The sequence below is a fragment of the Passer domesticus genome, chromosome Z (assembly GCF_036417665.1).
Source record: "Passer domesticus isolate bPasDom1 chromosome Z, bPasDom1.hap1, whole genome shotgun sequence".
NCBI classification, from domain to species: Eukaryota; Metazoa; Chordata; class Aves; order Passeriformes; family Passeridae; genus Passer; species Passer domesticus.
The window spans coordinates 47,970,887-47,987,892 of NC_087512.1; the positions used below are offsets into that span (position 1 = coordinate 47,970,887).

At 49.3% G+C, this 17,006-nt stretch overlaps 1 protein-coding gene across 19 annotated transcripts in view; it reads right to left on the bottom strand.

Annotated features, from left to right (window-relative positions):
- Positions 1 to 244: 244 nt before the first annotated feature.
- Positions 245 to 17,006, bottom strand: part of LOC135290684 (proteoglycan 4-like) — a 137,524-nt gene continuing 120,762 nt past the window's right edge. For 12 of the 19 annotated variants that reach the window (XM_064404612.1, XM_064404614.1, XM_064404608.1 and 9 more), the window contains 12 exons: positions 11,706 to 11,840; positions 11,093 to 11,236; positions 10,481 to 10,651; positions 9,996 to 10,176; positions 8,325 to 8,388; positions 7,986 to 8,034; positions 7,108 to 7,220; positions 6,324 to 6,441; positions 5,397 to 5,496; positions 4,132 to 4,328; positions 2,294 to 2,431; positions 246 to 938 (listed from right to left, as the gene is read on the bottom strand). In XM_064404612.1, the coding sequence (XP_064260682.1) occupies positions 852 to 938; positions 2,294 to 2,431; positions 4,132 to 4,328; positions 5,397 to 5,496; positions 6,324 to 6,441; positions 7,108 to 7,220; positions 7,986 to 8,034; positions 8,325 to 8,388; positions 9,996 to 10,176; positions 10,481 to 10,651; positions 11,093 to 11,236; positions 11,706 to 11,840 (1,497 nt within the window). In that variant the 3' untranslated portion in view covers positions 246 to 851. Of the gene's footprint in view, positions 939 to 2,293; positions 2,432 to 4,131; positions 4,329 to 5,396; positions 5,497 to 6,323; positions 6,442 to 7,107; positions 7,221 to 7,985; positions 8,035 to 8,324; positions 8,389 to 9,995; positions 10,177 to 10,480; positions 10,652 to 11,092; positions 11,237 to 11,705; positions 11,841 to 17,006 lie in introns of all 19 variants that reach the window. The other 7 variants (XM_064404624.1, XM_064404622.1, XM_064404618.1 and 4 more) reach the window with 2 other exon arrangements.

The following is a 17,006-nucleotide window of genomic DNA, read 5'->3' on the forward strand; positions in this document are numbered from 1 at the left end:
CACCCAGGGCCCGGCTGCTGCCTCTTGCAGCTCCCAGGGCCTCCTTCCAGCCTGCCTCTGCCCAGGCTCAGGCTGCTCCGGGCTCTGCCAGGCCTCTGCTGGGGCTGCACCCCGGGCAAGGCCGGGCCCGCTCTCACCTCACACTCGCTGGCAGCTCTGCACCAGAGGAGACCTTTCAGAGTCCCCGCTCTGATCCTTCTGCTTTCCACTTGAGCAAGGCTCTCCTCCAGCCTTGCACCTAGGGATACAAATCCAAACGGGCAGGAACTTGAATGCTCTTGAGTCACAGCAGAAAGCCGTGTATCCACATAGCGTATTTGGGCTGCCCCATTCTTCCTTTGTTTTTTCCTGCAAACGCCATTGCCCTCTACTCTAACAATAGAGGTACCACAGTGGACCAAAAATAGAAAAGTGAGTTACATTCCAAAAGCATCATGGTCTGGAGAGCATAAATGAAGAAGAGCATTCCCCAATTTCACACCATGCCAAAGACACTGTGTGGGTGACTTCCACCTTTAAGAAACAAAATAAAATTTACAAGGAAATCGGGACCTTATTCACAGAGTGAGAAGGAAGGAAATTTCAGGGAGAGTTTTGGTTTCAGAAACTTTATTAATTTCTAATCCTACTCAGCAGGCCTATTAGACAATCATAACCGAACCCTAAACCTACTCCTAAACCCTAACCCTAACGTTAATCCTATTCCCAACCCTAGTCCTAACTCTAGTCCGAACCCTAACCCTGACCCTGACCCTCACCCTAACCCTAACCCTAACCCCAATCCTAACCCTTGTCCGAACCTACAATCCTGCCCTGTGCCGGTTGAGAAATAAACAGTCCTGATGTGATTTTCAGTTTCTTTGGTCCTTCCTCTTCTTCACTGAAGCAATCAGTGGCACCAGGCTGGACACAGGCTCAGCAAATCTTACAAATGGATGCTGCCCAAAGGAAAAAAGAAAATCAACAAAAATCAATGAACCATGACTTTCCAAACTCAGTGCTTCACAGGATTCCTCTGGCTCCTAGAAAGATCCAGAAAGATGGACCATCTGCACCTCCATCTTTATGTGCAGGACCTTGCCATCACAGGCAAACCTGGCCCAGAATCCCACTCATCCATTTAACCAGGTGTCTTCATCTTGCTGGGATTTTTGCCCTGCCAGTGCTCTAGAAATGGTGCTTTCAGTCCTTGGAGTTTCTTCTTTTCAGGAAACTCCAAAGCCTCACATTGGTCCTTGTATTTGAACAACAGGCACTGGGCTGATTTCCACAGGGAGACAGAGCAGTGCCTGCCTTTCCATGCCCTGCCCCTCCTGTGCTGGATGGCACCTTCCTTCCCAGCAGGGACAGCCCAGTGGCACTGGGTGCTGCCCTTCCCTCTCTGCCACACAATCTGGCAGTAACCCTGGGCCAGTTCCTGTCTGCTTGAGCGTGCCAGGCAGCAGATGTGGCTGGGACAAGTCCCTCTCAGCTCTCCGTGTTTGCGTGCCAGAAACCTCTAAGGGTGGGGTGGGGGCACAAACCAGGGCCCCTCAGAGGCTCACAGTGAGCCCCCACAGCCCCTCCTGCCCACAGCCAAATCTCTGACCACTCGGCCAGGCCAGGCTTCCTTGGGTTCCTGCACCACCTTTGCATGTCTCTGTACCCTGCATTGCTCTACTTCAATTCTTTTGCCTTTAGATAAAACTGAACACGCCACCAAATTACAAATCAGGGTAACAGAAACAGGCAGAGGACAGAGCACCTCTCTTCTGAGGACAGGCTGAGACACCTGGAGTTATTCAGCCTGGAGGAGAACAGGCCCCAGGAAGTCTTCATTGCTATGTTCCAGTATTTCAAAGGGGATTCTCAGGAAGTAGGGGGCACCTTTTTTAACATTTGCAATAGGACATGAGATATATTTATAATATATAATGGGGATTGAGTCAGATTAGGTCTAAGAAAGATCTTGTTTACTTGGAGCATGATGCAACCCTGACACAGGTTACCCTTTGAGATGGCAGGTGCCCCATCCCTGGGCAGGGATGGGACAAACATTCCCATGTTTGGGAAAGGGGCTCTGAGCAACCTGATCTCTTTAAAGATGTCCCTGCTCATTGCAGGACACTTGTACCAGATGACCTTTACAGGGCCCTGCCAGCCCAGCCCAGTCTAGGATTCCTCACCATTTTCATTTGAAGAGCACCAAGAGTGGAGGTGAGGAGGAAGGGGGCTCATCTGATGCCTTGGACTTCAGTGGGAGAGGAGCCCATCCCTCGCACCCTGTTTCACCTGCAGCCCCTTTGCATTTTACCTGCAGGAGATCTTTGGCAGACCAGCGCTGCTCCTCGTCTGTCTGCAGGCAGCAGCTCAGGAAGTCACACAGCCAAGGTGAAAACAGGTTGGGCTGCAGCAGCTTTGGTATCCCTCGTCTGGCTATCAGGAGTTGAGGCTGGGGAAAAGGAAACACGAGTTTCCACCTGCTGCTTTCGCATCTCTAACTGCTCTCCCAGATCCCATTGTATAACCCCTGTTCTTCAGTGGCAGTTACTGCCCTGGCAGAGCCCCAGAGATGCCTTTCCTTCACCAACCAAACACCCAAACCCCGATGCAGCCACAGCTTTTCCAACATTCAGCAGATCTTGCCTTGGCAGCTGATTTCATTGACTGACCTACTCAGTGGGAACTACATCAACAAAAGCATGTTTTGTTTCTCTGAGGATTCACACACACCTGACAGGCAATTTGGAAGGGGAAGTTTGCTCTATCTATACTATTTCCAAGGATTATTACATGAAAAGAATCTCTGCTGTGTTTGTTGGTCCCTTAAGCACAGCTGCCATAAAACAAAAATCATCAAGGTTTTTTTTTCTCCTCTTGAAAAAAATGCAGATGCAGAATCCATCTAAAATAGACAGCAATAACAATGGAAAGAGGCCTTGGAGTCTCCATGAAAGTGCCTGGCACCATAGTAACAGCTCTGTGCTGGTGGCACTGAAACAGATGGTGACCAAAGAGACTTTGTGACTTTCTTGTTCAACCCAGAGGAAAATTTCCTTCACTTTTCCCACACCACCAGAGGTCACAAAGAGGGTTTTATCCTGTCTCTCTGCAGCTGAGCTCAGCCACTGGACATGGTGGGGAGCTGGAGTCCTCACTGCCATTAGAACTGTGCAGCCCAGGGATGGCCCTGCTCCTGTGCTGAAGAAACACAGCACCGGCGCTGACTGCCCACGGTGGATCCCAGCCCAGGCACCTGGCTGCAAGCTCAGCAACTTGTTAAAGTAACATGAAACAGCCAAGGGTTGGCATACAATTCCAACTGCAGTCAGAGCAAAACACATCCTAAACTTATCCAGGCCACCCACAATGTACAGATGATTTGAAAGCCTGAAAGTTTTGAAGACCTGCAGGATTTGGAAAAGATACTACAGAATGGAGGAAAATTGATGTGCTTTGGTTAATAAAGGGAAAAGCAAGCAGAACTGCTTGGGCATTGCTTGGTGGTTTTTTCTCATTTCTTTCTTTTTTCTTTTTCTTTTTCTTTTTCTTTTTCTTTTTCTTTTTCTTTTTCTTTTTCTTTTTCTTTTTCTTTTTCTTTTTCTTTTTCTTTTTCTTTTTCTTTTTCTTTTTCTTTTTCTTTTTCTTTTTCTTTTTCTTTTTCTTTTTCTTTTTCATTTCTTTTTTTCTCTTCCTTTTCCTTTTTCTCTTACTTTTCCTTTTTTTCTTATCCATTTTCTCTTTCTTTTCAATTTCCTTTTTTCGTTTTCTATAAAATTGAAACTAGGATGACTGAACCTCCATTTTGAAGGATATTTATCACACATCCAACCATTCCACTGAAAAATTTCTTTCCTTCAGAGACAGAGCTCCAACACTGTTCAAAAAGCAAATGAGAAATGCCAGGCATGGCTGGAGGCCAAAATGGCAGGTTCCTGAGCTGGTTAGGTGTCTGAACTGCTTAGGTTTCTGACCTGCCACTTCCCTTCTGATGCAACCAAAGCTACAGCAGATGCTGATGTGCTGCAGGGACATTTTTACCAGGGATGGTGGAAGTGGTGCCAGCAGATGGCAACGGGATTTTGTCCAATGGCACGCAGGGCATGGGACAGGTGAGAAAGACAGAGGGATCAGTCAGTATTTGCTCCTTACCATGCCAGAAGTTTCTTTCCAGTAAGGAACTTCTCGTTCCATCATTTCAATGCCCACGATTCCAAAAGACCATATGTCCACTTTGGGGCCATATGGTTGACCTGTCACCACTTCAGGCGCCATCCACCCAGAAGTGCCGGCCACGGAGCTCTGTCTACTCTGCTCAGGGGGGAGCTGAGCAAAGAGGCCAAAGTCAGCTGTGGAGGAAACAACAAACCATCAAAGCCAGCTCCAGTTAGGAAACTAAGCAAAAAAATTCCCCACTCTCAGTCTAAGAATGCACTCTGTCATCTGCTGGAAATCTGTCCCTGCTCTATTTCCTCAGGGCTTTAGCCAAGTGTTAGAAATATGGTTAGTAATTTGTGGAAATAAAAGATGTATGAAATAGATATGTGTAAAATAAACGGCCGGTACACATCTTCCCCAGGATGGCGGAACCACGGCAGATGGGCAGAGTGGCGTCACCACGTTTACATGTGAAATACAACCTGGGCTGCACAGGAGATGGGCATTCACAGAAGCATGCACCCAGTGACGCCCAAGCGATGATGGCCCGGACGAGATACCTATCTGAGATGACCAGAGCCATCAACACCTTCCATCTGAATGCCAGATTCCGGGAATCGAGGAAATTTATTATTCTATTCCCAGACGAAGGTTTTGTGCAGCCCGAACCGAAGAATGAAACCAACTTGAATATGAAGAAGGAGACAAAGAGACTCTGCTGCGGGCAAATTAAATCGTATAAGAACTGCTACCTCGGAGCAGCCAGTGTGGACGAGGAGAATTTGGTGCTAGTGAGACCAATCTCACGTCCACCCGGCTCACTTCCCGGGGGTGGTACGCTGTCCGATTGATTGGTGGCTGTCGGGAATGTATTACGGTCGCAAAATAAATTTTATTTTTAATTTTTTTTTATCAAAATTGGCTATTTTTCATTTTTCATTTATAACACAAGGAAATAAGGAATTGTCCACTTCAAAACAACCTCATCATTTTTTTACACTACCTCCAGCAGTGGCCTTTTTTATCTGAAGCTTTAGACTTGTAGCTCCCTCCCTCTTGAAAGGACACACACAAACCAATGCCACTGTTGACTGCTTGTGGTTCCCTGTCATATCTCTGTGCACATTGCAGCCATGTCACCAGCTCACAGAGGGGTCCCTGCACTGCCACCAGCACCATTTCTGGGGAGCTGGCAGTCACTCCAAGCAGCCCCACACCCACATCCCTGGAATGCTGGACCTGACCAAGAATACACTGACCCAGCTTGACAGAGCCATCGGTTCTGAGAAGGATGTTGCAGCTCTTCAGACCTCGGTGGATCACGTGGTTTGAGTGAAGAAAATCCAGTCCTTGCAGGCACTGAGAGAGAAAACAGAAACAGGAGGGCAAAACAGGTGATGTGATTTCATTACAAAAGAAAAGGCACAAAGAATCAAAAAGATTCCCTCTCCAGGGGAATGGGGAGTAATGGCAGAAGACAGTGCCACTGAGAGGAAGAGCTTGCTGCTGCAACACTGGCAGAGCAGGACCTTTCTAAGGAAAGGCATGTCAGCTTTTGAAAGAGCAACAGCACCTGCTGTTGTAGACTGTCCCCTGTACACCAGCCAAGATGACTGCTGCTGCAGGGGATGTGCTCTCGCCAGACAAGGGTTTGCCAAGGAATAAAAAGCCCCTGCAGTGTGAAGTGGATCACTTTTGGGTGGGAGGCTGCATGACAAAGGTTTTATTGCTGGCCTCAGCACAGACTTGGAAGTATCACATCAGTCACCTTCCTGCAGCAAACACTAGTTTGTGTGACTACTATACTTTTCAGTTGAGGACTGTGAGAAATTAGTCTCTTTTTCTTAGCCATTAGTTTCAAATCCTGCCCCCAGCACTTTTGCTTTTACAGGCAAGAAATGCAGTGCAGACAGGCTCGAGGTAAAGGTTTAGAGAGGCAAGGTGGGGAACAGCAAATACAAATATGAGACAGAGCCAGAATACAACAGCAGGAGACAAGAGTACAGGAACACAGTACAGTGAGTGCAGGGGCACTGGCAGGCATTTCACTTGAGATGCTTTTGCTTGCCCCTAGCATAGCAGCAACACACAAACAAAGCATTATGCATGAAATCACTCCTGTTCCAAGCCCCTGTTTCCCAGACAATCCTGCCCAAGCCCTCGGAAGCACAGATGGGATTGCTGACCTCCCGACTGACGGCTGCCATCTCTCTTTCAGACATGTGAGTCTCATTGATGACATCGCTCAGGGCGCCTCCATCCATGTACTCCATAACCAGCCAGAGTTCCTCACCCAGAAGGTAGCTGAAGGAAGGAAACAAGGGCGTGGAGATAAACATGCATGGCTACGTTGCTCTTTGGAAACAACAATGGTTGTTTCCAGGTGCCTTTGTGACGAGGACAGAATCAAAGGAATAGACATTCCCTCTCAGCTCTGCACTGTTTGCAATCTGTTCAGTCTCAAGGAGAAAGGCACAGCTGTGAAAAAGGAGATGGCTTAGATGGCCAGTAAGCAAAAAGTGCAGTTTAGTAAAAGCCCAGATAAAAAGCCTGTCACACATGCTATTTCTGGAAATAAACACCTAGTCTTCCTGGCATGCACAGCAATGGAAAAGGGACAACAATCCAAGGGAAATCCTCTATAGATGGTTTATCAGAACTTAAAAGGTGCTGAAAAAAAAATTGAAAAAATTAAGCCTCAAAAGAATGTGGAGGCAGTGAACATACAGGGTATTGAATTGGTAAAGTAGGGCTGACCCATGTTTTGAAAAATTTTCAAACTGTGTTTGCCAGGGTAGATTAATGCAGACAAAATGCACTCTCTTTCCACCCACTGGAGATAAGTAGAGCAATAATAATTAAACAATAATTAACAGCTCTATTTTCTGCCAGTGACCAAAGTGGGTTTTTAACTGTAAACAAATGTAGTCTGTAAACAAATGTTGCAGGGATAAAACAACACCCACTCACCTCTTTAAATAATTCACAATGTTTAGGTGCTTATTAATTTTCATGACCATGAGTTCCTTAAAGGTTACTTCCCTTCTGATCAGTCCTTGAAGATTTATTTTCTTTATGGCCACCTAAAATGATGTTGAAAATCAGTAACAGTAAAAATTGGTTTCATGAGAACAACTTCTCACATGGAGTGAGTGATTTTGGATGACTCAGCCAAACTGCACCAAACTGCCTTGTGATTAGACATCTTAATGGGAGCAGACATTCCAACAGCCCATGTCTCTGCTGCCTTGGGGGCCAGTTACAGGACATGTGGGGCCACTGACATTTTTTCTTGACCATTTGGGAACAATTATGTCTCAACCATCACCCACAAAGCTCTGACCACACTCTCTGCTACTTTGGATGGGATTCAGAAGAAGTAATCCAGGCCTTCATACTCTGTGGATACATCCTGGGCTATGGGCAGGCCTTAGGGCTTTTAGGGATGCCTTGCAGATCTCTCCCTACGTGCAGTTCCCAAGTGCAGCACTGCAGGTGGCTAAGGAACTATCAGGAACTTTCAGATGTATTTGCTGGCAGCCAGAAATGAGAATTCAGGACTCTGAAGCTGTAGCCGCAAAGGGCAGTGAGGTGCTCTAAGGCACCACCTTTGTTTTAGCCATGGAGAGCGAGTGGGCGCGTCCTTCTCTGAAAGGAACCGCTGCCCTCCGTGCCTTCTTTCTGGCAGCTGAGAAGGACAAAGCCCCAAATGTATTTTGCAGGCTGGCACCAGTCTGTGCTTCTTGTGCCTTTTCAGCACAGCTCTACCCAAAGCTCCAGCCCCAGCTCACAGCAGAGGGCAAAGCCCCTCAAGAGCAGCAGAGTCTGCAGGGGCTTTTGACACTTACCTCTTCTCCTGTGGCAGTGTCGAGTGCTTTACAAACATCTCCAAAAGTCCTAGAAACAAAACAGCGGCAAAGAAAGGAGAAGTCATTTAGATCTTGCAGTGAAAGCCAACCCACACAGGAGATCTCAGCTGTAAATGCCTAAGACCTGCAGGATGCTGGAAACAAGGAGATGTCTTTGACAATGCCTTCTGACCACATTTACAAATTCTGATCAGCACTGACAATCTAAGCCCAGTGTCTGAACATGTTGGTAGCTTGTCTGAATTCACACATGATAGCTATTCCACCAGCAAAAAACCTGGTGCATAGTTTTGTAAAATTAACATTGCTTGGACTCACCCACTGCCAATATATTCCAGATTAGTGTATTTCATCATGGGATTTTCCATCTTCACCATTCTCCCTGGGGGAAACAAAATGCAAAATGCTCACTTGAAAGCAGAGATCCCGCTTTCTAGGTGATACAAAAGGCAGTCCCACTGCCTGGGGCTCTGAGCCCTCCCTTTGTGGACAGATGGCTAACAAGAACAGGAACAGGAACAACAACAAGAAAACAGATGTTCTGCAGCACAAGTGGCTGGCACAGAGACTGATTTTCTAGTGTCCTTTGAAGAGAGAGACCTCTTGACAGCGGACACACAGGGAAGCACAGGGAGATAGATTCAGAGGAGACAGAGACCAGAAGAGAACAGATACCAAGGCAAGAAAGTTTCTCATCTACAAACATTAAAGAGACCTTGAACTAATAGTGCCTTTGTTTTCTTGAGAAAAAGCACTGTGAGGTTCGACAAAAGGTTTCCTACTTGCTAAGATTGAATGCACCTTGACATCTAGAATCAATTTCTCTGAATAGATGCCAATTTCAGAACAGGAGGAATATTGCCAAGTGTTCCCATCTTTTCCACCTTGCAGCAGTTTACCAGAAGAATGCCTCTGTGTTTGTAAACCAGAGCAGCTCATGCTATAACCAGTGCCAATGGGACTTTCAGCACCAGGACTCTCACCCTTTATGAGCAGGCTGAGCTCAAAAACGCCCTGGCCTGTGCCCCTATGAAGAACTACACTGCTTCTCTTCACCCTGACAGCGCAGATCAGTCACTCCCACTGCACTCGCCCTCTCGGCACTGCACACATCCCCATATTCCCAACTCGGCATGGCGGGCATGGGCAGAGAGGACAGCAGTGCTCCTGAGGCACCAGCGTGACACAGACAGCTGCCAGAGGAGATGCTGGCCCTCTCCTGAGGCCAGGCCGTGCGATGCAGAAGCCGGCCCAGACGAGGGGTTGCTGCCTCAGGCAGCTCCGTGCTGCAGTGCTGGGCAGCAGCAGGACTCTCCCAGCTAAGGAAGGCTCCAGCCTCTGCAGTCCCACCAGCCCTCAGGGACAGGACAGCTACCACAACAAGGCTGGAAAAGCCCAAGCAGGAGCACTGACAAGCAGTGGGAAGAAGCCACAGGCAGCCTGAGCCCCGTACAAGCTGTTGCCCCCATTCAGGACACAACAGGATGGGCTTTGAGATCAGACACAGTGAGGTGCAGATCAATGGCCTTTTTGTCCCAACAGGTGATGGTAGACCCAGAATCCACTGGGCTCTGCTCTCAGCCCCACCAGGTCTTATTTGAGAGCACAGCACTGGCAGCTGTTATGGACAAGAAGCAGTTTAAATGCCTTGTGCTGCAGAATCACAAAGGACTTCATGTGTTTTCCAAGAGACTGATGTGAGCAGGGCTTCTGCCAATGGCTAGTCACTCAAGCATTCACAGCCTTCTGCTGATCCAGGAACAATCCCTGCTTCTGCCTTCAGCCCAGAGGGAAGCCCAGTCTAAGCTGCCCTCAGAGGCAGCAGGAACACCCAGGTGCTCTCTTGCTGCCTCAGAGCACTGCCAGGACTTCCTGTGGGCAGTCCTAAGTGTCCTTGTGACACCAAACTGAGGAGGACCCTTTGGTACAGCTATGCTGACACATGCACACAATACACTGTCGCTCAGACAAGAAAGACACCAGACGTACTCCATTGCTCCAGGGAGTCACCCTTCATCTGCTGTTGCTGAGCGGCAGCTGGGTCAGCGCAGGAGGTGAACCAAGTGCCCCAGCTCCACTTCTCCGGCTGGAGAGCAAAGGCTCCTTGGGATGGTGCTGCTGCTGCTGCTGCTGCTGCAGCAGCTGCTTCGGTGAGAAGGCCACTGCAGATCTGAGACAAGAAATGAGTTTGTGTCAGGAAAGTGGCTGGCAGAGATTTCCCTGAGATCCCATTTCAAATGCAAACCCTTAGGAAAGCTGCTGTCAGCCACATGCAGAGCTCTTCAACTGGATTGGTTTGGCTGTCCGCTTGTGAAACCAAATGGTCAAAACCAAAGGCTGGTTTAACTCGAGTTCATAGCCAGTTTCATGTTCTGAAGGATGACTGCAACAATGACCGCTCTACATCCTCCCAAGGACTCCTTTCCCCCTCTTAGGCTGCAGACACATTGCAGCTCCTGGTTCTAATGTTTTACCTCCTGCTCTTGATTTGTCTTTTCCTGCACCTGCATCCTCGGGATGTGCTTATCCTGCAGCATCTCTGGTTGCTTTGGTTCCTGGGCCTCACTCCAGTCTTGGGTCTTTTGGTCTCCTGTCATTTGCTGGAACTCTTCAAAGGCTTCCAGGTAGGATGTCAACATATGCACCTCAAGTCAAACAGAACAAAGCAGTCAGAGACTACAGCTTGTCCCTGTCAGCCAGGAGTCATCCACTGTGAGGAAAGAGAAAGAACAGGACAGGAGCAGATTCACAAGGGATACAGATAGCCTGTGGCTTGTATTCCAGATCTATCTGAGTGACCATGTACACCTGCAAAAACCCCAAGAAACAAGGGGACCTGGAAGAAGTCCCCAGGACTTTTTTTGGATGACTTCTGATCAAGATGTCAAAGGACTAATCCCACTGTCCAAGTCAACATCTGAGATTCAGCAGACCAGGAAGTGTCCTTCAGAGCAGCTGTGATAGAGGCCTCAGCAGGGTGGCATTTAGAGGCATCAATCCACCCCTCCCCTGCTCAGCAGAGGAAAGGCAAGAATGGCAGAAAGCACCAGTTTGGTGACTTCAGAGGCTGTTGCTATTTCACTCACTTTCGCATCTAGAGCCATTTTCTCCTGAAGGAGGAGTTTAAATTTCTTTACGATGATTTCAAGAATTTCTTCTGGCCTCTTCTTCCTTGCCTTGTTCCTAGCCTCAGTTTCCTGCAGCTCTGCCTGCCTCTGTTCATAAAGGTTCTGTAGAGAACAAGAGAGAGGATGTTTCATGAGTGGAGTGGCTGCCACTCTTTCTGGTTTTGTTGATCGCTCCTGTGCTGATGGAGATTCATCTCCTCTTGAATTCTTCTCATCTCATCTTTGTTCCTCCTCTTCACTGCCATGAGGCACTCTGAGCTTTGGGCAGATCTGCTTGTGGTCTGCCGTGATGTTCTGTACATACAAATGCAGAGCAAGTGACTGGGAGCTGCCATCAGGCTCAGCCTTTTCCTCTTGCAGCCTCAAAATCACATCTATTCAGCCACTTCTTTCTGCTTCCCTACCCACCTCTGCTTCCAATGTAACCCTCCTGTCCCAGTGCTGATCTCTGCAGATTCCAAGGCTCTGTGCTTTCAGTGCCTGTAGGACTCCTGACCTCCTCAGGCCCAAGAGCTCAGTTTTATGCCCCTCTTCCTGCCCTTCCCTCTGTCACCTGGCCAGTCAGGCTTACCTGGCCATTCTGCTGTGCCTCTTCCACCTGCTGCCTGAGCTGCTCTTCCTGCTGTCGGGCTAGGAACAGCTCTCCCTGAGCCTGGCATGGCATCTCTGATAAAGCAATCTGCTCTGGCTCTTTCTCTACAAGGACCTGCACAGAAAGCAAGAGAAGATGGGTTTCAACTTGCCATACAACATTTGTGAGGCAAGACTCAAAGACTGATGGGCTCACACGTTCCCAAAGCTCTGTGCTGCTGCTCTCCTGGGTCATTCTCTGCCCATGGGGAGGCACAGATTCCAAAGTGACCCTGGCACTACAATCAGGGGCCATCTGGCACTGAAGCTCCAACAGCCTGTCAGCCAGCTGTCAGGGAATGTGTGGCATTTCTCAAGGCTCTGGTGAGGGCCTCCCTCTGCTTCTGCCATGTCCTCTTTGTCTTTCAGTAGTGACTGACACCTGGCCCTGTCCCACAGCTCCATCCTGGCTCTGCAGGTGGCCTCCTGGCTGAGTTCACCCCTTGGGAAAGACATTTCTGCAGTTCACCTTCTCCTCAGGCCTGAACCAGCATTCCTGCCTTTCTGACATCTACACTCTTGTTAGAAATCCTGGTCATTCAGGAGATAAGGATGCATGCAAAGATCCTCTGATGGACATCAGAGAGCTTCTATGGTTCTCTGCACCTCAGTATATGCAAGAGGACCAAGGTGTTTCTTCTCCCTCTTTTGTCAGCTGAGAATTCTGACCAGCAGTAACAGAGACTCTCATAAGGCCCCATTAACGAATGCACTTACACACCCCTGGGGATGCCAGTGAAGGAAAGCATGTGTCATGTAATGCATGTATGAGCAGAGTCACCAAACACCACCTAACCATGGAATTGTTCCACCTCTCTTGGACAAGCAGAAATTTAAAGAATAAACTGGGGACTTCAGGGCAGAAGAGGCCAGAGGAGGAAAACAGCTCTGAGGGGAAAAAAACCACCATATATGGAGGGGGAAACATCTCTGCCTGCTCGGAATTGGTCAAGAGAACATGTCTCTAATCCTCTCCCAAAAGGGATGCTTTAGGTGAGCTTTGCACTTCCAACAACCTTTGTGCCAGAGCTGGGAAAATTCAATTATGTAAATGTTACATAGATAGACAGATAGACAGATAGAAACATAGACAGATAGATCTCACTGATATAATCTATCTTTACTGTACTCTCTGCTGCTGCACACATCAACACTTGGTAGCCAGTGCCCTGGTCAGCAGCAATCATGAGATTGCTGGTCTGTTGCTTCAATAAACCACACTCTTGGGGAATCTGGAGCGTGTAAGTCCTTATGGAAAGTTATCTGATCCAGAGCACTGCACTGGGAGCTGCACTCCTTGTGCATCTGTGCTGGAGCAACTTCTTCTCTTGGACTCGACCACACTGACAATTCTAATGTGGCTGTAATAAGACATAAAGCCCAGCCCCTCCCAGCTCCTCTGATTTCTGAGGACCAGCTGGAATGCAAAGGCATTGATATCCTGCTAAATTCCCAAAAACAACACATACTGATTCATTAGGATGAAAAAAGGCACAGGCACTGATAAGCTCAAACTGGTCTGTAATGTCATACTGTCTACCCTGAATCCACAAAAGCTTCTTCTGCACCAAGATGCCAGCAGCGAAGGATGACTTCACAAGCAAAAACATTATATTCTCCAAAAGCGACACCCAGGAAATCATAATTCTAGCAGACCAAGTCCCACTACGATAAAAGAACAAAAAATAATGAGGAAAAGTACCATAGATGGGAGAAAAAGAAAATGGGACAAGACTAGTACTCCAAGCAAAACAAAAAATAGAAAAAAAAAAACCTGGAAAAAGTCACACAGGAAAAAGACTAAAATATTTGCATGCATTGAGGAAAAGCTGAAAGTCCCTCACGAGACTCCCCTTGTCCAGGCGACAGCTCCCTCAGCACCTCCTCCCTGGGCTTATGCTCCACACCCTTGCCCACCTCCCGTCTCCTTCTGGCCACATGCTCCAGCCCCTCAATGACTTGCTGCTTCACAGTGGCCCACAACTGCACACAGCACTCACTGCAGCCGCGGCCGCAGCGCTGCCCAGCACAGGCCGGCGCTCACTGCCCTGCTCCTGCTGCCCCTCTGCTGCTGACACAGCCCACCATGCCCTTGGCCTTCTTGGCCGCCTGCCCACACGCTGCCTCACGTCCAGCTGCTCTTCACCACCAGCAGCCCTGCCTCCTTTTGGCCCACGCAGCTCGCCAGACACACTCTTGCCCATCTGACTTCAAATACTGCATCCTCCATTTCAACATCTCCTTCCTCTTCTCTACAACGCAACACAGCACTCAAGGACTTCCAGCTTCACCTCCACTCCAGGCTCCAGTGCATTGCCAAAGCTGCAGACTTCACCGCAAAAGGGATCCACAGAAACTCCCCGCTTCTGCCTTTTGCCTCACAAGAAGCCTAAGCCAATACGCGCTTCCTTTCCTTGGCCACACGGCACAAGAATACCCCCCCCCCCAGCTTCACGCACAGCACACTCATCTCCTTGCAGCCTATCAAAAGCCAACACACAGCTGGGCCCAAAGAGGCTGTACAAATGAAGAACTGCTCAAGAAAACTGCAGAACACTTCCACAAGCCAACACACCTTTCCACAAAGGAAAAACAAACAAACAAAGCCCTGGGGTCGCCAGCACCACCACCTGTGCCCTTGGCCAATGCACTGCAGAAGCCCAGACATAGAGCTGCATTCAGCCAGGCAGCCAAAAGCTCACCCAGAGCCCCCAGCTCTTCGGTGCCTCAACGTGACTGGGCAAAGGCCAATTTCCAGCTGGCACGGCCTGCAGGAAATGACAACGTCCTGCAGGACTCCAGCACTCCGCCTCCTCGGCCAGCAACATCAAGTGCTGGCTGCTCACAAACGTGCACCTCTGCCTTGCCCTAAAGACAGCGCCACCCACAGCTGGCACTTACTCTCTTGCAAGGATCAGCCTGGGGTGTCACCACACACGGATGCTTCTGCTTCTCTCCCTCCCTTTGCTCCTCTTTGCCTTCTTGTCCGGGAGCAGAGGGAGCCACGGGAGAGACGGCTGTTCCTTTCGTCACCTGTGGCAAGAGAGAAGCATGAGGGACACGCCGTTACCTAGCATTCTAAACCCAGTTCTCCTGCCACCTACAACCACATCTTCTAAGGAGAACTCATCAGCTCTCTTAGCAATGGCATTCTAAGTCACTCCAACCAGATGAAAATGGGCCAATTCAACACAACGCTATATGGCTAGGAATTTCACATTCCTCCTTGCCTGCTGTCAGCAAGCAACCTTGTCTCTGCAAAACGCAGCTTTTATTTCTTGCAAGCTCTGAAATGGACAAGTAGCAAAGAGGCACCAAGGCCTTTGCTCTTGCTGCTGCAGACTGGGAAAACTACAAGTGGATCACAATCCCATCCTGTGCTGGAAAAGGGCAGGAAATGTTGTGCAGAAACCCCCTTGCTGGCTGCAGAAAGACAAAATGAACAGGGCTTCTCCTCCTAGCATACCAAAAAACACAGAAGCCACAGCGTGCAAGCAGCAGCTACTCCAGCCTCAAAAGCACTGGCATGCACTGAGGCCATGTTTGACAGGGCAACAGCCTTTGTGCTCACCACTGTCACGTCAGCATCTATGGAAGTCTGCCTGAAGGTCCCTCACGAGACTCCCCTTGTCCAGGCGACAGCTCCCTCAGCACCTCCTCACTGGCCTTGTGCTCCACACCCTTGCCCACCACTCATCTCCTTCTGGGCACACGCTCCAGCCCCTCAATGACTTGCTGCTTCACAGGGGCCCACAACTGCACACAGCACTCGCTGCAGCTGCGGCCGCAGCGCTGCCCAGCATTGGTCGACGCTCACTGCCCTGCTCCTGCTGCCCTCTGCTGCTGACACAGCCCACCATGCCCTTGGCCTTCTTGGCCGCCTGCCCACACGCTGCCTCACGTCCAGCTGCTCTTCACCACCAGCAGCCCTGCCTCCTTTTGGCCCACGCAGCTCGCCAGACACACTCTTGCCCATCTGACTTCAAATACTGCATCCTCCATTTCAACATCTCCTTCCTCTTCTCTACAACGCAACACAGCACTCAAGGACTTCCAGCTTCACCCCCACTCCAGGCTCCAGTGCACTTGCCAAAGCTGCTGACTTCACTGGAAAAAGGGATCCACAGAAACTCCCCGCTTCTGCCTTTTGCCTCACAAGAAGCCTTCGCAACTACGCGCTTCCTTTCCTTGGCCACACGGCACAAGAATGGGCCCCCACAGCTTCACGCACAGCACACTCATCTCCTTGCAGCTTATCAAAAGCCAACACACAGCTGGGCCCAAAGAGGCTGTACAAATGAAGAACTGCTCAAGAAAACTGCAGAACACTTCCACAAGCCAACACACCTTTCCACAAAGGAAAAACAAACAAACAAAGCCCTGGGGTCGCCAGCACCACCACCGGTGCCCTTGGCCAATGCACTGCAGAAGCCCAGACATAGAGCTGCATTCAGCCAGGCAGCCAAAAGCTCACCCAGAGCCCCCAGCTCTTCGGTGCCTCAACATGACTGGGCAAAGGCCAATTTCCAGCTGGCACACCCTGCTGGAAATGACTACGTCCTGCAGGACTCCAGCACTCAGCCTCCTCGGCCAGCAACATCAAGTGCTGCCTGCTCACAAACGTGCACCTCTGCCTTGCCCTAAAGACAGCGCCACCCACAGCTGGCACTTACTCTCTTGCAAGGATCAGCCGGGGCTGTCACCACAGACAGACGCTTCTGCTTCTCTCGCTCCCTTTGCTCCTCTTTGCCTTCTTGTCCGGGAGCAGAGGGAGCCACGGGAGAGACGGCTGTTCCTTTCGTCACCTGTGGTAAGAGAGAAGCATGAGGGACACGCCGTTACCTAGCATTCTAAACCCAGTTCTCCTGCCACCTACAACCACATCTTCTAAGGAGAACTCATCAGCTCTCTTAGCAATTGTGAGAGGGTGGTGGCCCCTCTTTTTGCCCGTTGAATGTATAATCTACTGTGCAGGAACCGGCTGCTCAAGCATGATTAGCTGAGCTGACCATAACCACAGAATCCTGTTTTAAGCATATTAACCACAGATGCCTGTTTTAAGCATATTAACTACAGATGCCTGTTTTAAGCGATATTAACCACGGGTGCCTTTTTAAGCAATATTATAGAACATAGGTCAAATAAGCCAAAGGGATACGAGCGAGGAAGACGACGAGCCTTCATCGAACGACCACCAGAAGGCAGATGAAGACCCCCTAGCAACAAGGAGAACATGCGCAGA